Source organism: Eutrema salsugineum, unplaced genomic scaffold (genome assembly GCF_000478725.1).
Source record: "Eutrema salsugineum unplaced genomic scaffold, Eutsalg1_0 scaffold_10, whole genome shotgun sequence".
NCBI lineage: Eukaryota > Viridiplantae > Streptophyta > Magnoliopsida > Brassicales > Brassicaceae > Eutrema > Eutrema salsugineum.
In genome coordinates, this window is record NW_006256908.1 from 6,668,445 (window position 1) to 6,682,400 (window position 13,956).

Genomic DNA, 13,956 nt, shown 5'->3' on the forward strand with positions numbered 1-13,956 from the left:
TCAAATGTCTTGGATCATTTTAGCATTCGGCCAACTCCTATTATTGAGTTGCGATATGCCCATAATGCCACATGGCAAACCATGTTTGACCATTTTTCCAATTAGACGATTTATTGTTTTTTCTAATTTTTGTGGTTATATAGCTAGTTTAAGAAACTTTGTATGCTTTATTTGAAGGTTAGCAGTTACCACAAATAAATTTAGCAGCTGGTATAAATGTTGTCGCTATTGTAGTATACAACAAAAATGTTATCTGTTTGATAATAAATTTAATTCTTTAATTTGTTTTATGAACTAATCTTTGCTTCATAAAAAAAATGCTGTCATGTATTTTTCATGTAAATTTTATGTAAACAAATGAAGTTTCAGTTTCAGTGTCTTGAACATAAATGAAGTTTCAGTTTCAGTTTCTTAACTTTTTCAGTTGTAGTTTCAGAACCTTTTTTTTTTGTTTCTAAATTTTTTAATATATATAATGACAAATTTTAAAACAAAAAATTTTATTTGTCACTTGCGTAGCTAGCTAAAAAGAAAATGAAGATGTTAAGGAAAAAAAAGAATAATCAGAAAAAATTACCTAAAATAATTGTTGTATAAGTAAAAAAGGTCAGAAGATAAAAAGAAAAGAAAATGTATATTATATATCCACAGACTGGAGGAGAGCGCAAGACACGGAGTGTTCATTAAAAAGAGAAGGTTAATTATTTTAATTTAATGGCGACTCGCAATCTTTTCTCTATCCCAATCTCACCTTCTCGAATCACAGTTTTGCCATTCACCTTCCTCCCCACTAACAACGGGACACGACGCCTTGCAATCGCCGCCCGATCCCACCGCCGGAAGATTCGTCGGAGACCTCCGGATAAAAGAGATATGTCCGCCATAGTTTCAATCCCGGAGCTTCCTCGCAGGCGGGATTCTGAGGAAAGCCTGCTTTTAGATTCTAGAATTAGTAAGTTCCTCATCTACCATTTATTCCTTATGCTTTCAAATTTTCTGGGTATAGCGAAATATAGTGTTTTGAAGGAATTGGTTCGCAGTAGTCAGTATTGTGACACTCTGAGATTAATTTTTGGCAAAAATTCAAAATTCTCGGATTAAGAGATACTGAAAATCGCGCGACTATTAAATTACCATTTTTGTGTGTTTAATTAGTGAGCTTGGGACTAGCTTCTGTTCTTATGATCACGAATTGGGTATTTCTCAAATTTTCTAATTTGAGAAATGTGTGAGTTTATAGGTGTAGTTGAAGGAGATACATCAAAGACAGATATCGAAGGAGAAAGAGATACTTCTATTAGAACACAGCCTCGTAAAGGAAGAAACCTTAGTAGCAGAAAGAGAATTTTCGGTGTTGAGTTATCACCGGACAATGTTGCAGTAGCAATGGTGTATTTCGTTCAAGGTGTTTTAGGGCTCGCGAGGCTTGCTGTTAGTTTTTATTTAAAAGACGACTTGCATCTTGATCCTGCAGAGGTATGTCCTTGTAATGTTTTGCAAAATCGGTGTTATAAGTGAATTTGCAATGCAGATTTGTAAGGAGATTGATTGACTTTTCTTATCGAACTTTCATGAAAATAATCTTTAGAGGCTGACAAAATATAATTCTTGACTAGACAGCTGTGATAACGGGGCTTTCTTCATTGCCATGGCTTGTTAAGCCTCTCTATGGTTTTATCAGGTATGACTCCTTCATCACCTCTGTTCTTGTTAACACTCTGATTATATCTTGGAAAGACCATTGTGACCAAATAGCAAAGTCTAAGAAACTTGGTCCTTTTCACAGTGATTCTGTACCTCTATTTGGCTATCGAAGGAGGTCATATCTAGTTCTCTCGGGACTTCTTGGTGCATTTTCTTGGAGTTTGATGGCTGGTTTTGTTGACAGTAAATATAGTGCTGCTACTTGTATACTTCTCGGTTCCCTCTCTGTCGCCTTTTCTGATGTTGTAAGTTTTTCTAACCCATTAGATGGTTTAGTTGACTCTGGCTAAGTTTGCTCGGTTGAGTAGATAGACTCGATATTTCAGCACATTGAATTGTTGAGTGGTTAAGTTTCAATAGGTAGTAGACTCAATGGTAGTGGAACGGGCTCGTGGTGAGTCTCAAAGCGTGTCAGGATCTCTGCAGTCCTTATGCTGGGGATCCTCAGCTTTTGGTGGAATTGTGAGCTCCTACTTTAGCGGCTCCCTGGTGGAGTCATACGGTGTGAGGTACAGTACACAATTAGCCCTTGAAAGAAGCTTATCTTCTCCGGTATCACGTTGCATAGATAACTAACTTGGTGGCATTCTAAAAGCTGTTACACCTCAGGTTTGTATTCGGGTTGACAGCTTTGCTACCTTTGATCACTTCAGCAGTTGCTGTTCTCGTGAACGAACACCGTGTGGTCAGAGCAGCATCAGGGCAGAAAGAGAACATAACCTTGGTAAGTCCTGGCTTTCTTCAGACCTCAAAGCAGAACATGATTCAGCTATGGAGTGCCATCAAGCAACCGAATGTTTTTCTCCCGACTTTATTTATCTTCTTATGGCAAGCCACACCACACTCCGATTCCGCAATGTTTTACTTCACGTATGTCCTCTTCCCCTTGGTTCATGGTCAACGGCTTGTTTTCATATTCACTGAGATGGTAGTTTACTTAAGTTGCTAGCTAATGCTATCTGGTTTAATTTATTATCAGAACGAACAAGCTCGGCTTTACTCCAGAGTTTCTAGGACGAGTTAAACTTGTGACTTCAATTGCTTCATTACTTGGAGTAGGACTGTACAATGGATTCCTCAAGACTGTTCCATTGAGAAAAATCTTTCTCGTGACAACCATTTTCGGCGCGGGTCTCGGGATGACTCAGGTTAGTCCCACCTGTTCCCTAGAAGAACTTTTCCTTCTTCGATATAATAACTTTTGAGACTGCTCTTATGTTTTGCAGGTTTTCCTCGTGACGGGGTTAAACAGGCAGTTGGGAATAAGCGACGAGTGGTTTGCTATCGGAGACTCTCTAATCCTAACAGTTCTTGCTCAGGTCTATGCTTTTGTCTGCATTAGTTTTCTCAAAGGCTTTATAGTTATGATTCTACAGCTATGCAGCATTATTGCAACGTGTTAGTATTAATGCACTGACAGCTTAAAATCAAACTGTCACAGGCTTCATTCATGCCGGTTCTTGTGTTAGCAGCAAGACTGTGTCCAGAAGGAATGGAAGCAACTCTCTTCGCTACACTCATGTCAATCTCCAATGGAGGCAGTGTTCTTGGTGGACTTATGGGAGCAGGACTGACCCAAGTATTCGGCATCACAAGAGACAGTTTCGGTAACCTGTCAACGCTTATTATCCTATGCAATCTTAGCTCATTGCTCCCTCTGCCTCTACTCGGTCTCTTGCCAGAAGATTCACCAGACACTACTCCTAAAGAGGATGCAGACATTGAGATGAAATCCAATTAAGGAAGATTATGATTATGTAAAAATGTGAAATGCCATACCTTTTGGGGTTGTGGTGTATTCGGTTCCAACCCGGTGGTTACTTGAGAAGAATGAAGCAAACTGTTAACTTGAAAACCATTTCATAACCACATCATGTAACCAAAAATGTTTGTCATTTACAAAGAAGTAAAAAAGCTACTTCAATATGCAAAAGTAGTGATAATGGTAGTCTCTAGAACTAGTTTATAACATGATTCTGGATTTTCAGCAAACCTAATTCAGTCTTCTTCATCACTACCATAGTTGTGACATAGAGATGCGAGTCCCATACTACTTGTTGCCTTCTTCTTTGATGTTATTATGCGAACACAAGAGGTCTGAATTCCGCAAGCAAGTCTCTTAGTCTGAGGTTTCTTCTCATCTATTGCCTCCATTCTTCTCTTCTTCTCATCGGTTGCTTCTTCTGCAATCCTCCTCTGCTTACCAAATCTGATAGACTTTATCAGCACTGCATCCTCTTCTTTTGCTTTTTCTTCGTCGTCTCTTCTACTCAAAGCCTCAAGCATAGAGTCTACGTTCACCGACATGCGTCTAGATTTCATTGATTTCATCTCATCAAGAGCAGCCATAACTTCAATCTCTCTTTTAGAAACCAAACTTCTCTTCTCTAAAGAACTCATTGCATCTCCACTCTCCTCGGCTTGCTTCTCATCTCTGTGTTGATCATAAGTGCGAGTTGCACCTGATTCCACTACATAATCCGAATTCTGTAGATCAGTTTTCAAAATCAGCTCGGCGCAACACTTAGTGCACTTGAAGTAAAACCTGTGTGTTTTGAGCCCTAAATAGGTCTCGTTGATTACTTCTTCGACACGGCTATTGAATTTGGTGCCTCTGGATATGTAGTTCCCACATGTGTTGCATCGAATACAAAACGGAAGCATATATCGAACATTCTTCTGCTGATTCTTCGGTTTTCGGATCCGCGGAATCTTCTTCGGATCAAAGCTTGGTGGATAGTACTTGTTCAATACTTTCCGCTCACCCATCGGAACAAAATTTAGAAAAACCACAGATCTAATCGAAACCCTAAAAATCTTCTAAGAGTCGGCGAGAAAGGAGAAGGCTTTATGAGATTGATTAAGATTTATAAAAGTCGAAATTTTGGGAGAAGGGATGAGACCCGAGTGTGTAAGACGAGAGCTTTAGTAAGGTTTTACAGATATATATATATATATATATATATTTCTTTTTTGGGTTTGGTTACAATCATGTTTTACAGGTTATACAGATTTTAACCATGTTTCCTTTTACTTTTCTCTTTTAATTTGACGTCCTCTTTGTTAGTGTAAAACCCGTTTTACTAAAACCAAAAAAAAACTGTCTCCTGGTTTTTCATTTTCTTTGAACGAGAAAAAAAACATCTCGCGCACAATGTTTTGACCAAACCAAAAATGGAGACTCGATGTTTTCAAGAATGGATTGAATGATCAAAGATGGAGACTTTATGCTGAGCAAATATAAAATCTTAATGTGGGAATTGGGTCATGAAATTGATAGACTAGATAACAACAAAACTTCATGTTCCAAACAAATTCTCAAGACCTGTCTCACTACGAAGTATTAAATATCAAAAAAACAAAGAAAACATAAGAAAAAGAGAGTGGCCACAAGAAAGAAAAAAAAATGCGTTTCTTTTAGGATGAAAGCATCTGAAATTCGACGTTGCTGATTTAGTTAGATTCAATATGCTTCTTGACGATGTTGAGTGCAGTCGTCTCCTCACCGTAATCCTGTAAAAGCCAAAAACAAAACCGCCACAATGAATCACCATACACAAGTCAAAACACATTTTATGTTATTTAAGAGGTTCCAAAGATTCATGGATTAAGTGAACGTAAAAAGACTCTTTACCTTGACTACAAGGCATGAGCATCCAACAACCTTCCTCGCATTGCCCTCTGAATCAATCTTGCATAGCTACAACCACAATCAAGATTATAACTCATTTATCTAACAGAGTCGTACAAAAAGAACCGAACATTCCTTAAAAAAGAGAGCTTTTAACAAAAAAAAAAGAGAAGTAAAGACAACTTACGCCAGCCCATTCGCCGAGGGTTTTGGCACTCGGTACTGTAAGCAAGTTGATGTTGTGATCAGCGCAAAGAGCTTTGACCAGCTTGACATAATCAGGCTGGTTGCAGTCTTCGGCCAAGACACAGAGCTGAGCAGATCGCTTCTCGATAAGCTTAGCGCTTTCATGGAGACCACGGACCACACCACCATGAGCACGAGCCTTCCTAAGAGTCAACTCCAATGCAGTCAACAAGTCCATGTCCTCTGGGATTGCAGCTGGCTCAGCAGCCGGAGGAACAACAGCAGGAGCAGCTTCATCACTGATATAAAAGGAAAGAATTAACACTCGGCCACACACACCACAAACATTGATTCTATGTGATTAACCATACCTAAACTCTCAACAATAAGCAATTAGACTTATGGAGCATATTAAGAAATCTGAATTCGATGTAATCTATACCTGAATTAGCTAGTCTAGAGATTGAATGACTTCGGATTAGCATCAAATTGCACAAGTCCAATATATAATAGCCTAACAACCTAAAATGGATCTAAAAAAATCTAAGCTTTACTATTTATTTATCACCGATTCAGCAGGTTAAAACAAGAAATGGTGTAAAATCAACATAGATGTATCAAAAACAGAAGCTTACCCAGACATGTTGACTCTTTGAATTTGCCTTAACGAACGAAAAGCAAAAGTCCTTTTATAATCTGCCAATAAAAACAAAGTTAATCAGTATCAGCAAAAACAAATACGGGGAGGGATTTGTAACGAAGCAAAATCGTCGGAGAAGGAAGAAAATTTCGTTACATACATACATAACACAGATCAAATTCAAACAAAAGCAGTATTAGAGGAACTCTGCAGTGCAGTGAGAGACTAACCTTAGAGGGAGAGAGAGAGGCTACAACGACGAGTTTCAGGGAAGCAAAAATTGAGTAACGAGTTTATATATTAGGGTTTTACGAACCCTTAAAACCAATTTTACAGATTTGTTGCGAATATGGGCCACTTTAATGGGCCTCACTGGGCTATTTATTTAATTTGAGTCCTCTTCTATTTATTTAATTTGGATCCTCTTAAATCTGCCAATGAATACTTAACTAAACATGTGAAGTATATAATTCGTTTGGTCGTTTTGGAGCTCAATACGAAACCAGATTTGGAGAATAATTCGTGTGGTTGTGTAATTTTGTGTTTTGCTTACTCATCATGTAAAGTATTTCAAGAACAATTGATGTCAAAAAAAAAAAGCATTTCGAGTACAATTCGTGTGGATAGTTCTCTTCTCTATGAAACAACCTACATATGTAATCTAAAACCATCAAAAAAATGAATCAAAGTAAAGAACAAAAGTGTTATAAACGTTTAATTTTGTGGTTTATAATTTAAATATAATCAATTTTTCAGTGAACAATGTGACCATTTTCAACACCTAAGCCATACAAAACACCAGAATACTTCTCCATGGAACCAACGAAGAAATTCTCCTGCAGCTTCCTAAATGTACACGAAGTCAACAAACTATCAGATCCAGCCTGGTGAGAAACCCCGACTCGAGCAACTTCAAGCTGCGCCGCCAAATTGTTCAGACCACCATGGAGGCTATTGCAGAACTTCATCAAATGTTTCACATCATAAACTCTCGGAAAATACACACTAATCATCTCAAAGAACCCGGTTTGCGTCTCCGGCAGATTCTGACAAGTCAAGAGCTTTAGCAAGTAACCGAAATCGTACCCACTGTGAAACGTGACCCAGTGAACACTCTCGTTCAACACGATCCCTGAAGACATGAAGAGCTCGGCGAAACGTCTCGAGTCGACACCGATCTGGTTGTTCTTGACGAAATCGATGCCTGATTGACGGAGAAGCTCGATGGAGTCGTGAGCGAAGATGTCGGAATTGAGGTCGAAGTCGCGGAAGTTGAACTGCCAGATGCAGTGTTTCTTGTCGGAGCCACCGCATGTCGGGAGGTTTCCTTTGTCGTCGGAGAAAGTGAGGCCGAGCTGGATCATCTTGAGCAAGTTCACGTTTGTTTTGAGGGTCTCGTAGTGGTACTCTGTGTTGGTCTTGAAAGTTCCGATTGGTCTGCAGACGATTCCGGGGAACTCTGTGTCCATGGCGACGAAAGGGAAATCGTCGACGACTTCTCGGATTAGTGCCATCTCTGATTCAAGATTCTCGTTCCACACCTCGCGGATTTGTATCGAGTCGTCCTCTGGAAATAGCGTCATGATTTTTTATGATGAATCTGGACGGATCTAGAGCAACAAAATTCGATCCGGTTTCATCGTGTATCTGCAAACGATTCAAGAAGAAAGGAATCAGAGAAGATCTCCAAAACCTCTGGTGATATAAATCCCGTGCAAGATTCAAAGATCTCGAAAGACTCGTAAATGAGGAGGCGGCTTATTAAGTCGGTTGATTCAAACCTTGAAATCAAGAAAAGTAGATAGAGATGTATCTGGAGAAGGCGGCGATTGTGAAGGCTAGGGTTTCTCTTCAGAGGATGGGATGGTTTATTGAAGGAGGAGGATACGCCGACTTAACTCGTCTTCGCTTTTGACCTTTTGATTAAAAAGCTCACTCACTCACTCTCTCTCTTCTTGTCTGAAGCTGATATTTTTTTTAATTTTTGTTTTTTATTTTCACAAAAGCTGTTTGTTTTCTATCAACAAATTCTCTTGATTGTACACCAACTTACATTATTTCTTGACGTGATTTGTTTAGTCCTCCCAAATTTGGTCTACCTGAAATCGTAGAATCGGTTAAAAAGGCAAAATCTTTTAATCACAAAAGCATTCTCGCCACTGCTCCTGCTCCTTCAGTATTAGACGTGTAGCAAGTTTTCTTGGTTTCTTTGGATTAGAAGTAACATTATTTTTTTTTTCAATTTTAAACTATCTAGCGATTCAAAAGGTAAAAACACAATAGTTAGTCATTTCCAAGTTTAAACTATTTAGCAAACAAATATGTGATTCACAAGTTAAAACACAAAAGTTAGTCATTTGTAGTTTCAATTGCAAAAACAAAAATGGTAATCTCCAGGTCAAGTTGGCAAATCAATTAAGTATATATAGAACTTCAATTTTTATTACCACTGGCATTAGCCCAAACATATAAACCCCAATATTCTTTTACAATTGAAACGCATGATGCTGTCAACAGATATACACCCAATGACCCAAACTGAGAGAAAAAAAAAAACAAAAAAAAAAAAGTTAAACAGAACAAAACCAAATGAGGACTCACCATTTTTCAAACTGTCTATTAAGAGGAATGGAAGGGAGAGAGATAGAGAGATACAAATGGTGGATGATTTCAGCTTATTCCCAGATGCAGACTCCAAAGTCCAAACTTTTTATCTGCTATGTAAGCCAAATGATGATCCTGCCGAATTATTTTAGATGATGTGAATGAGTGATACATTACGTGAAGCTATTGCACACCACGATCAGAAACAGCTACTTGATGTCGCCAGATTCAATATGTTAAGGGATTGGAATTTTGAATTGGTTCCATTTAATTCCATCCCCTTAAAAGAATCAAAATATTCATCTCTGAGGAGGATCAACTGTCCTGACATTTGCACCTGTCATCCCTTCAATCCTATCTTTGGTGATCTCCACAAAGTGACCAATTACTTCATGAAACTGCCTTAGACCGGATAAAGGTAGAATGATCGAGGACCTGTCAGAACCTGCCACCTATATTTTCACGTTTTGAGAATGCTCAATGTTTAAAACTTAAAACCAAGCTCTCAAGAGTTATAAAACTGCAAAACAAGATAGAACTTGTAAGACTACCTCAGATATCCTCAGGAAATGTCCCCTGTTGTTGTTCCCAAGATCAAAGAAGAAACGTTTCTGGTCAGCTCTGATTACTTTAGAAACACCAGTCAATCCGGTTTCATCCTGGCCTTGCAAGTCAGATGCTCGATCCACTGTAAGTTCTGAAGAGGATGCCGCTTGGCTACCATGTCCAGGTATAAATCCAGCTCCAACATCATCTGAAAGCCCAGCCAGATGTTCCTGTGCATCAGAAGGTTTCTGTTTCCAAGAGAGAAAGACATAATGAGACCGAGAGAGAGACTCAGAGAGCTCATGTTTAACCAACAAAAAAAAACGAGATCCCACCTGATTTGGCATCATGAAAAGCCCTGATGCTTCATTGATCTCAGCCAAGATATTCCTGAAAGCTGCCCATCCTTCATCAGGAGAGCTCCCAGCTGGAACAATAATGGTGCTTCGGTTTCTACTAACAGATGCTTCTGACACCTAATGCCATATCAAACCCATCAGAATTTTCAGCTATCAAATCTCATTTACCAATACGAAAAAGAACATTCCTAAACTTCAAGTTCACACCAACTTAAAACCTCAGATGCGTATAGGAAAACAAGAAAGTTGATACCTTTAAGAAGCGTCCCCTCCTGTTTTCACCGACGTCGAAGTAAAACACCTAAAGGATAAAGAGACAAAAAGTCAACGACCGTAACAGAGATGAGTGATGAAGCTAAGAAAGACGAGACCTTTGAATCAAGCTGCAATTCCTTGCTAAACAGCTCGTGTTCCTCGGAATTGACGTAGTAATTGAAGAGATCGAGGAACCAGGAGATGCCGGAGGAAGGAACGATGATGGTTGACCTCGTCGCCGACGTCTTCTCCGATATCTTAAGGTATCTTCCGCGAGGATTCTCCTTTAGATCAAAATAGAAAAGCTTATGCTCCACCTGCAACGTCTTGCTGACCAATTCCACATCGCTCCCTCCACCTCCAGCTGCCGCTCCTCCGCCGACAGCTCCGCCGCCTGAATTCCCTTCCATAATCAAATTCTCTCAACCGATCGATCGGCGTTTCGCGGAAACACCGAGAGATCGCTTTCACTGGAAGAGCTGGAATTAACGTCTGATCTGTGAGAGTGCGATTGAGAAATGAGAGATTGAGGAGGATTACGAGAAATAGGGTTTAAATTCGGACCGGGATCTTAACCGGATACATTGTTGACGGTTTGTCTGATTGGTTGGATTTTGTTTATTTGAAAAATTTTGAGTTCTTATCTCCGGTTTAATCCGCACCAAGTTTTACCACGTTTGTGGCTGTGTCTTAAGCTACATCAGTTAATGATGATTACTCACTAATCTTTTTAATTAATCAATTTTGTTTCACTTTGTGTGCGCAAATTGTAAAAGTTGCAACTTTGTTTCTGAATTCTCTCTTCTTAGAACCGACATGGCGACTCTTGGCCATATCGCCAGAGAATCATCAGATATCACACGGCTCGCCAAGTTTTACAAAGAGGTAATAACCGACGTTTCAATCTCTTAAACTTCTCTTTTTTTGTAAATCTATTTCCATGTATTTCAGGTTTTGCTTCCTTGGATTCATCGAATTCTCTGTTCTGGGTTTGTGTTGTTACAAATTCTACACACAAAATAAACAAAAAAACGAAACCTTTGAATTGATTAACTGGATGTATCGATTACCCATCAGCACTTGAATCTAGGATTTGCAAATTAGCGTTTTTCTTTAGAGATTCGTGGTGCTTTTGTGGATGTTTCCGTCTCTTCACTTGTCTCGTTTCTAATTAAGACTGTTCTAATTTGGAGGGGAAAAGAAGTGAACTTTATTATAGACATCACTTGTTGTAGTCATACTCTTTCGTAATTTTAATCCTTTCTGATCAAGTCAGTGTTTCTTCTTCCTCACCTTCTTTGATTTAACTTTTCCTTCCTCTTGCTCTGAAATCAATGGGGCTGATCATAATATTTTCAGGTATTTGGGTTTGAAGAGATCGAAAGCCCTGATTTTGGAGACCTAAAGGTCATATGGCTAAACTTACCAGGTGCTTTTGCGATGCACATCATCCAGAGAAACCCTTCAACAAATCTTCCAGAAGGTCCTTACAGTGCCACCTCTGCGGTTCGGGATCCTAGCCATCTCCCAAAGGGTCACCATATCTGCTTCTCCGTCTGCAATTTCGACTCTTTCCTTCGTTCTCTCAAGGTGTTGTTTCTTTAGCTTTTGCTTTGTCTCGTTCACATGAGCCTTGATTATGCAGAATCAGGGTGTATGGATATATGGTTGGTATTGAATATTGACTGGTCGAAACAAATTATGCTTCATCAGAAATTCAAAGCTTACTCTTTTGACGATCATCTAGTGTTCTGCAACTGTTTCAATATTGATTTCAGTTGTTTTTCTACTGAGTGTTTAATCGTTGATCTTCTCTCGTCGTTGATTGATGTTAGGAGAAAGGGATTGAAACTTTCCAGAAGTCTCTTCCTGATGGAAAAGTCAAGCAAGTTTTCTTCTTTGATCCAGACGGTAATTAATCTCCTTTTGCTCATTCACCGATGCTTAATATTAACAATGCCCAAATAGTTTGGTTACTCTTGTTATTCAGAATACATAATATACAAGAACTGTTATTTGCAACTTGTTACAGATTCTGCTGTTAAATTTTTGCAGGAAACGGATTAGAGGTAGCAAGTCGATCTGCGTCTTGAACCGGAAGTTTGTGGTATGAGTACTCGTAGAATGTAATAAAACCAAAAATAAACAGCTTGTTTGAAACACGAGATGCATATGTAAAGAACATGTTCCTGTTCTCGTTTCTTAGCTGGAGAGTTTTGGAACAATGTTGAGCCTATATTGTCTAGGTTTGATGTTAACTTCTGACAACTTACGTTTGGAATCTCATGTGCTTTGAATGTTGGATGTATCGCATTAATGAGCTTTTCTTGTCTACTAGTTCCCATGTCCCTTTAACAACACCCAATAGATAGAGGTACTTAAGAGAGAGACGCTTAACTAAGAACAACCTTACATTACATTCATAACTCAAGATATTTTATTGTGCATGAAACCAAGAAAATCAAGGTTTAGACTTGCCATAATCCCGATCAAATCAGACCCGAACCCTAAAAATGGAGGCTAAGTTAGGATTGGGCAAAGTCTGGGTCCAATAATGACGAGCTGAACTAAACTGGTCATTTGCAACTATTATAATTGTGCAAACTGATTACCCCAGGAAAAAGAAAAAAAAATGGAAAGCAAAATAGAGGAAACTTGTCTCAAAATTCCAGTCTAAGAAATATAAAGAACATCAATTTGTGGGGCAAAGTTGTTTATCCATAAACCAACATGATATGTGCATAATTGTCTCAATGCATAACAAACATTCTACAAGTTACCATAAGATAACCAAGACACTTCTAATTCTATGCGATGATCCATCACTCGCCGTTTTTTTTGTGGTTGTCAATAATAGCTTTGAGGTAACAACAAATATGAGCGCTATAATTATTATTATTTTTGTTGTGGCCCACATAAACTAATTTTATCCGTAGGAAAGATGAGTTCGAATCTTTTCTGGTGCCGGATAACTACGCAATGTGGTACCACCGGTCCATCCTCGGCAAGATTATCTAGCCAAGCTGTGCATTTCGGCTCAGAGTCATTCGATTTTACCTGTAACCAATCTAAAATTCTAAGTCTCTCTGTATCATTTTTCAGCGGATAAGTAAACATATATCCAAATTATCCCTAACACTTAATAAGCATCAAAAGTTATTTTTCTCGTAAAATTATCCCTAACAATATATCAAAATTATCTGAAATTCTGAATTATATATGACCTTTACTTTGATTTCATCCAATGAGAGTTTGAATATACGAGTTATTCATACCCGATCCGACCTCAAAATAGCAATCCCCATCAACATATAAAAGGGCAGGCTTAGTGATAATTAATTAGTCACTGATAGATAATCATTTTTAGGATTTTTTAATTTTATTTCTACACGACCCCATTGATCTGGTTGGTCGGACCAGCGAAAACTCGACTTGACCTTGTGGATCGGACCGGTGGACCGAAATCAGGACCACACTAGGGGTAGTAGGAGTACTTAGAACTAACATCTTTTGGAATTTACGTCATGATGAGTGGACCAAAGGTGGTGAATTTTTCCTCCTCGTGAGCTTTTTTCTTCTGTAATTGCAAAGGACAATCATTCTTCATTCATGTTTTGCAATTTTTGTAATATGCTTAAACGAATAAACCAACAATAATAAAACAAATCTCACGATTCACGAATAAAGAAAGAAAATAGCTCCCCATGTTAAATGCAGCTTTGTATGTCAGAGTCCAGAAAGAAAGTAAATAAATACAAAAACTTGAAAGTATAAAACCAAAAAAGCAAGGGAAAAACCTAAAAAGTAAAATATCTGGCCTTCGCATTCACTCGAACGTACAACACCATTTAGGGTATATAAATGATTGATCCATATTGCTTTTCTTCTAATCAATCTACCTCACATATAAACTTTTCATCAGTACACATGTAAATTAAGGATCACGTAAAATTACTATACGCAGTTAGTAATATGTTTTGCAACTCGCAACACAAGTGCATGTGGTGATTGATTGGTGAACATAGTCAACA

The 13,956-nt window shown here is 38.4% G+C and overlaps 6 protein-coding genes across 6 annotated transcripts; 2 read left to right on the forward strand and 4 right to left on the reverse strand.

The window, feature by feature from the left end:
- The first annotated feature begins 670 nt into the window (after window positions 1-670).
- Window positions 671-3,632, forward strand: LOC18028086 (folate-biopterin transporter 1, chloroplastic). Its single transcript, XM_006410278.2, has 9 exons — window positions 671-952; window positions 1,241-1,476; window positions 1,617-1,681; window positions 1,787-1,949; window positions 2,065-2,213; window positions 2,314-2,574; window positions 2,684-2,852; window positions 2,931-3,023; window positions 3,146-3,632. The coding sequence occupies exons 1-9, from the start codon at window positions 715-717 to the stop codon at window positions 3,443-3,445; spliced, it is 1,674 nt and encodes a 557-aa protein (XP_006410341.1). The 5' UTR covers window positions 671-714; the 3' UTR covers window positions 3,446-3,632.
- Window positions 3,633-3,702: 70 nt separating this feature from the next.
- LOC18028087 (coiled-coil domain-containing protein 94 homolog) lies at window positions 3,703-4,473 on the reverse strand. The gene has a single exon (XM_006410279.1). It carries the CDS (start codon window positions 4,471-4,473, stop codon window positions 3,703-3,705), a length of 771 nt encoding a protein of 256 aa, XP_006410342.1.
- A 459-nt stretch (window positions 4,474-4,932) lies between these two features.
- LOC18028088 (40S ribosomal protein S12-2) lies at window positions 4,933-6,452 on the reverse strand. Its single transcript, XM_006410280.2, has 5 exons — window positions 6,392-6,452; window positions 6,157-6,217; window positions 5,523-5,820; window positions 5,339-5,404; window positions 4,933-5,217 (listed from the first exon to the last, which is right to left on the reverse strand). The coding sequence occupies exons 2-5, from the start codon at window positions 6,162-6,164 to the stop codon at window positions 5,158-5,160; spliced, it is 432 nt and encodes a 143-aa protein (XP_006410343.1). The 5' UTR covers window positions 6,165-6,217; window positions 6,392-6,452; the 3' UTR covers window positions 4,933-5,157.
- A 411-nt stretch (window positions 6,453-6,863) lies between these two features.
- On the reverse strand, window positions 6,864-8,242 carry LOC18028089 (probable CCR4-associated factor 1 homolog 7). Its single transcript, XM_006410281.2, has 2 exons — window positions 7,943-8,242; window positions 6,864-7,808 (listed from the first exon to the last, which is right to left on the reverse strand). Exon 2 carries the CDS (start codon window positions 7,742-7,744, stop codon window positions 6,914-6,916), a length of 831 nt encoding a protein of 276 aa, XP_006410344.1. The 5' UTR covers window positions 7,745-7,808; window positions 7,943-8,242; the 3' UTR covers window positions 6,864-6,913.
- Window positions 8,243-8,581: 339 nt separating this feature from the next.
- Window positions 8,582-10,457, reverse strand: LOC18028090 (transcription factor Pur-alpha 1). The gene is made up of 5 exons (XM_006410282.2): window positions 10,042-10,457; window positions 9,924-9,971; window positions 9,647-9,787; window positions 9,317-9,559; window positions 8,582-9,217 (listed from the first exon to the last, which is right to left on the reverse strand). The coding sequence occupies exons 1-5, from the start codon at window positions 10,333-10,335 to the stop codon at window positions 9,065-9,067; spliced, it is 879 nt and encodes a 292-aa protein (XP_006410345.1). The 5' UTR covers window positions 10,336-10,457; the 3' UTR covers window positions 8,582-9,064.
- A 188-nt stretch (window positions 10,458-10,645) lies between these two features.
- On the forward strand, window positions 10,646-12,262 carry LOC18028091 (lactoylglutathione lyase). Its single transcript, XM_006410283.2, has 4 exons — window positions 10,646-10,810; window positions 11,285-11,515; window positions 11,761-11,836; window positions 11,981-12,262. Exons 1-4 carry the CDS (start codon window positions 10,742-10,744, stop codon window positions 12,016-12,018), a joined length of 414 nt encoding a protein of 137 aa, XP_006410346.1. The 5' UTR covers window positions 10,646-10,741; the 3' UTR covers window positions 12,019-12,262.
- Window positions 12,263-13,956: the final 1,694 nt, after the last annotated feature.

Coding starts and splice junctions, on each gene's coding strand:
- LOC18028091 (XM_006410283.2), top strand. CDS start 10,742: ATGGCGACTCTTGGCCATATCGCCAGAGAATCATCAGATATCACACGG. Junction 10,811..11,284: donor TCGCCAAGTTTTACAAAGAG/GTAATAACCGAC, acceptor TAATATTTTCAG/GTATTTGGGTTTGAAGAGAT. Junction 11,837..11,980: donor TTTCTTCTTTGATCCAGACG/GTAATTAATCTC, acceptor AAATTTTTGCAG/GAAACGGATTAGAGGTAGCA.
- LOC18028086 (XM_006410278.2), top strand. CDS start 715: ATGGCGACTCGCAATCTTTTCTCTATCCCAATCTCACCTTCTCGAATC. Junction 953..1,240: donor GCTTTTAGATTCTAGAATTA/GTAAGTTCCTCA, acceptor GTGAGTTTATAG/GTGTAGTTGAAGGAGATACA. Junction 1,682..1,786: donor CCTCTCTATGGTTTTATCAG/GTATGACTCCTT, acceptor TCCTTTTCACAG/TGATTCTGTACCTCTATTTG.
- LOC18028089 (XM_006410281.2), bottom strand. CDS start 7,744: ATGACGCTATTTCCAGAGGACGACTCGATACAAATCCGCGAGGTGTGG.
- LOC18028088 (XM_006410280.2), bottom strand. Junction 5,405..5,522: donor CCCTCGGCGAATGGGCTGGC/GTAAGTTGTCTT, acceptor TTGTGGTTGTAG/CTATGCAAGATTGATTCAGA. Junction 5,218..5,338: donor GCTCATGCCTTGTAGTCAAG/GTAAAGAGTCTT, acceptor TGGCTTTTACAG/GATTACGGTGAGGAGACGAC.
- LOC18028087 (XM_006410279.1), bottom strand. CDS start 4,473: ATGGGTGAGCGGAAAGTATTGAACAAGTACTATCCACCAAGCTTTGAT.
- LOC18028090 (XM_006410282.2), bottom strand. CDS start 10,335: ATGGAAGGGAATTCAGGCGGCGGAGCTGTCGGCGGAGGAGCGGCAGCT. Junction 9,972..10,041: donor AATTGCAGCTTGATTCAAAG/GTCTCGTCTTTC, acceptor TTTATCCTTTAG/GTGTTTTACTTCGACGTCGG. Junction 9,560..9,646: donor TTTTCATGATGCCAAATCAG/GTGGGATCTCGT, acceptor TCTTGGAAACAG/AAACCTTCTGATGCACAGGA.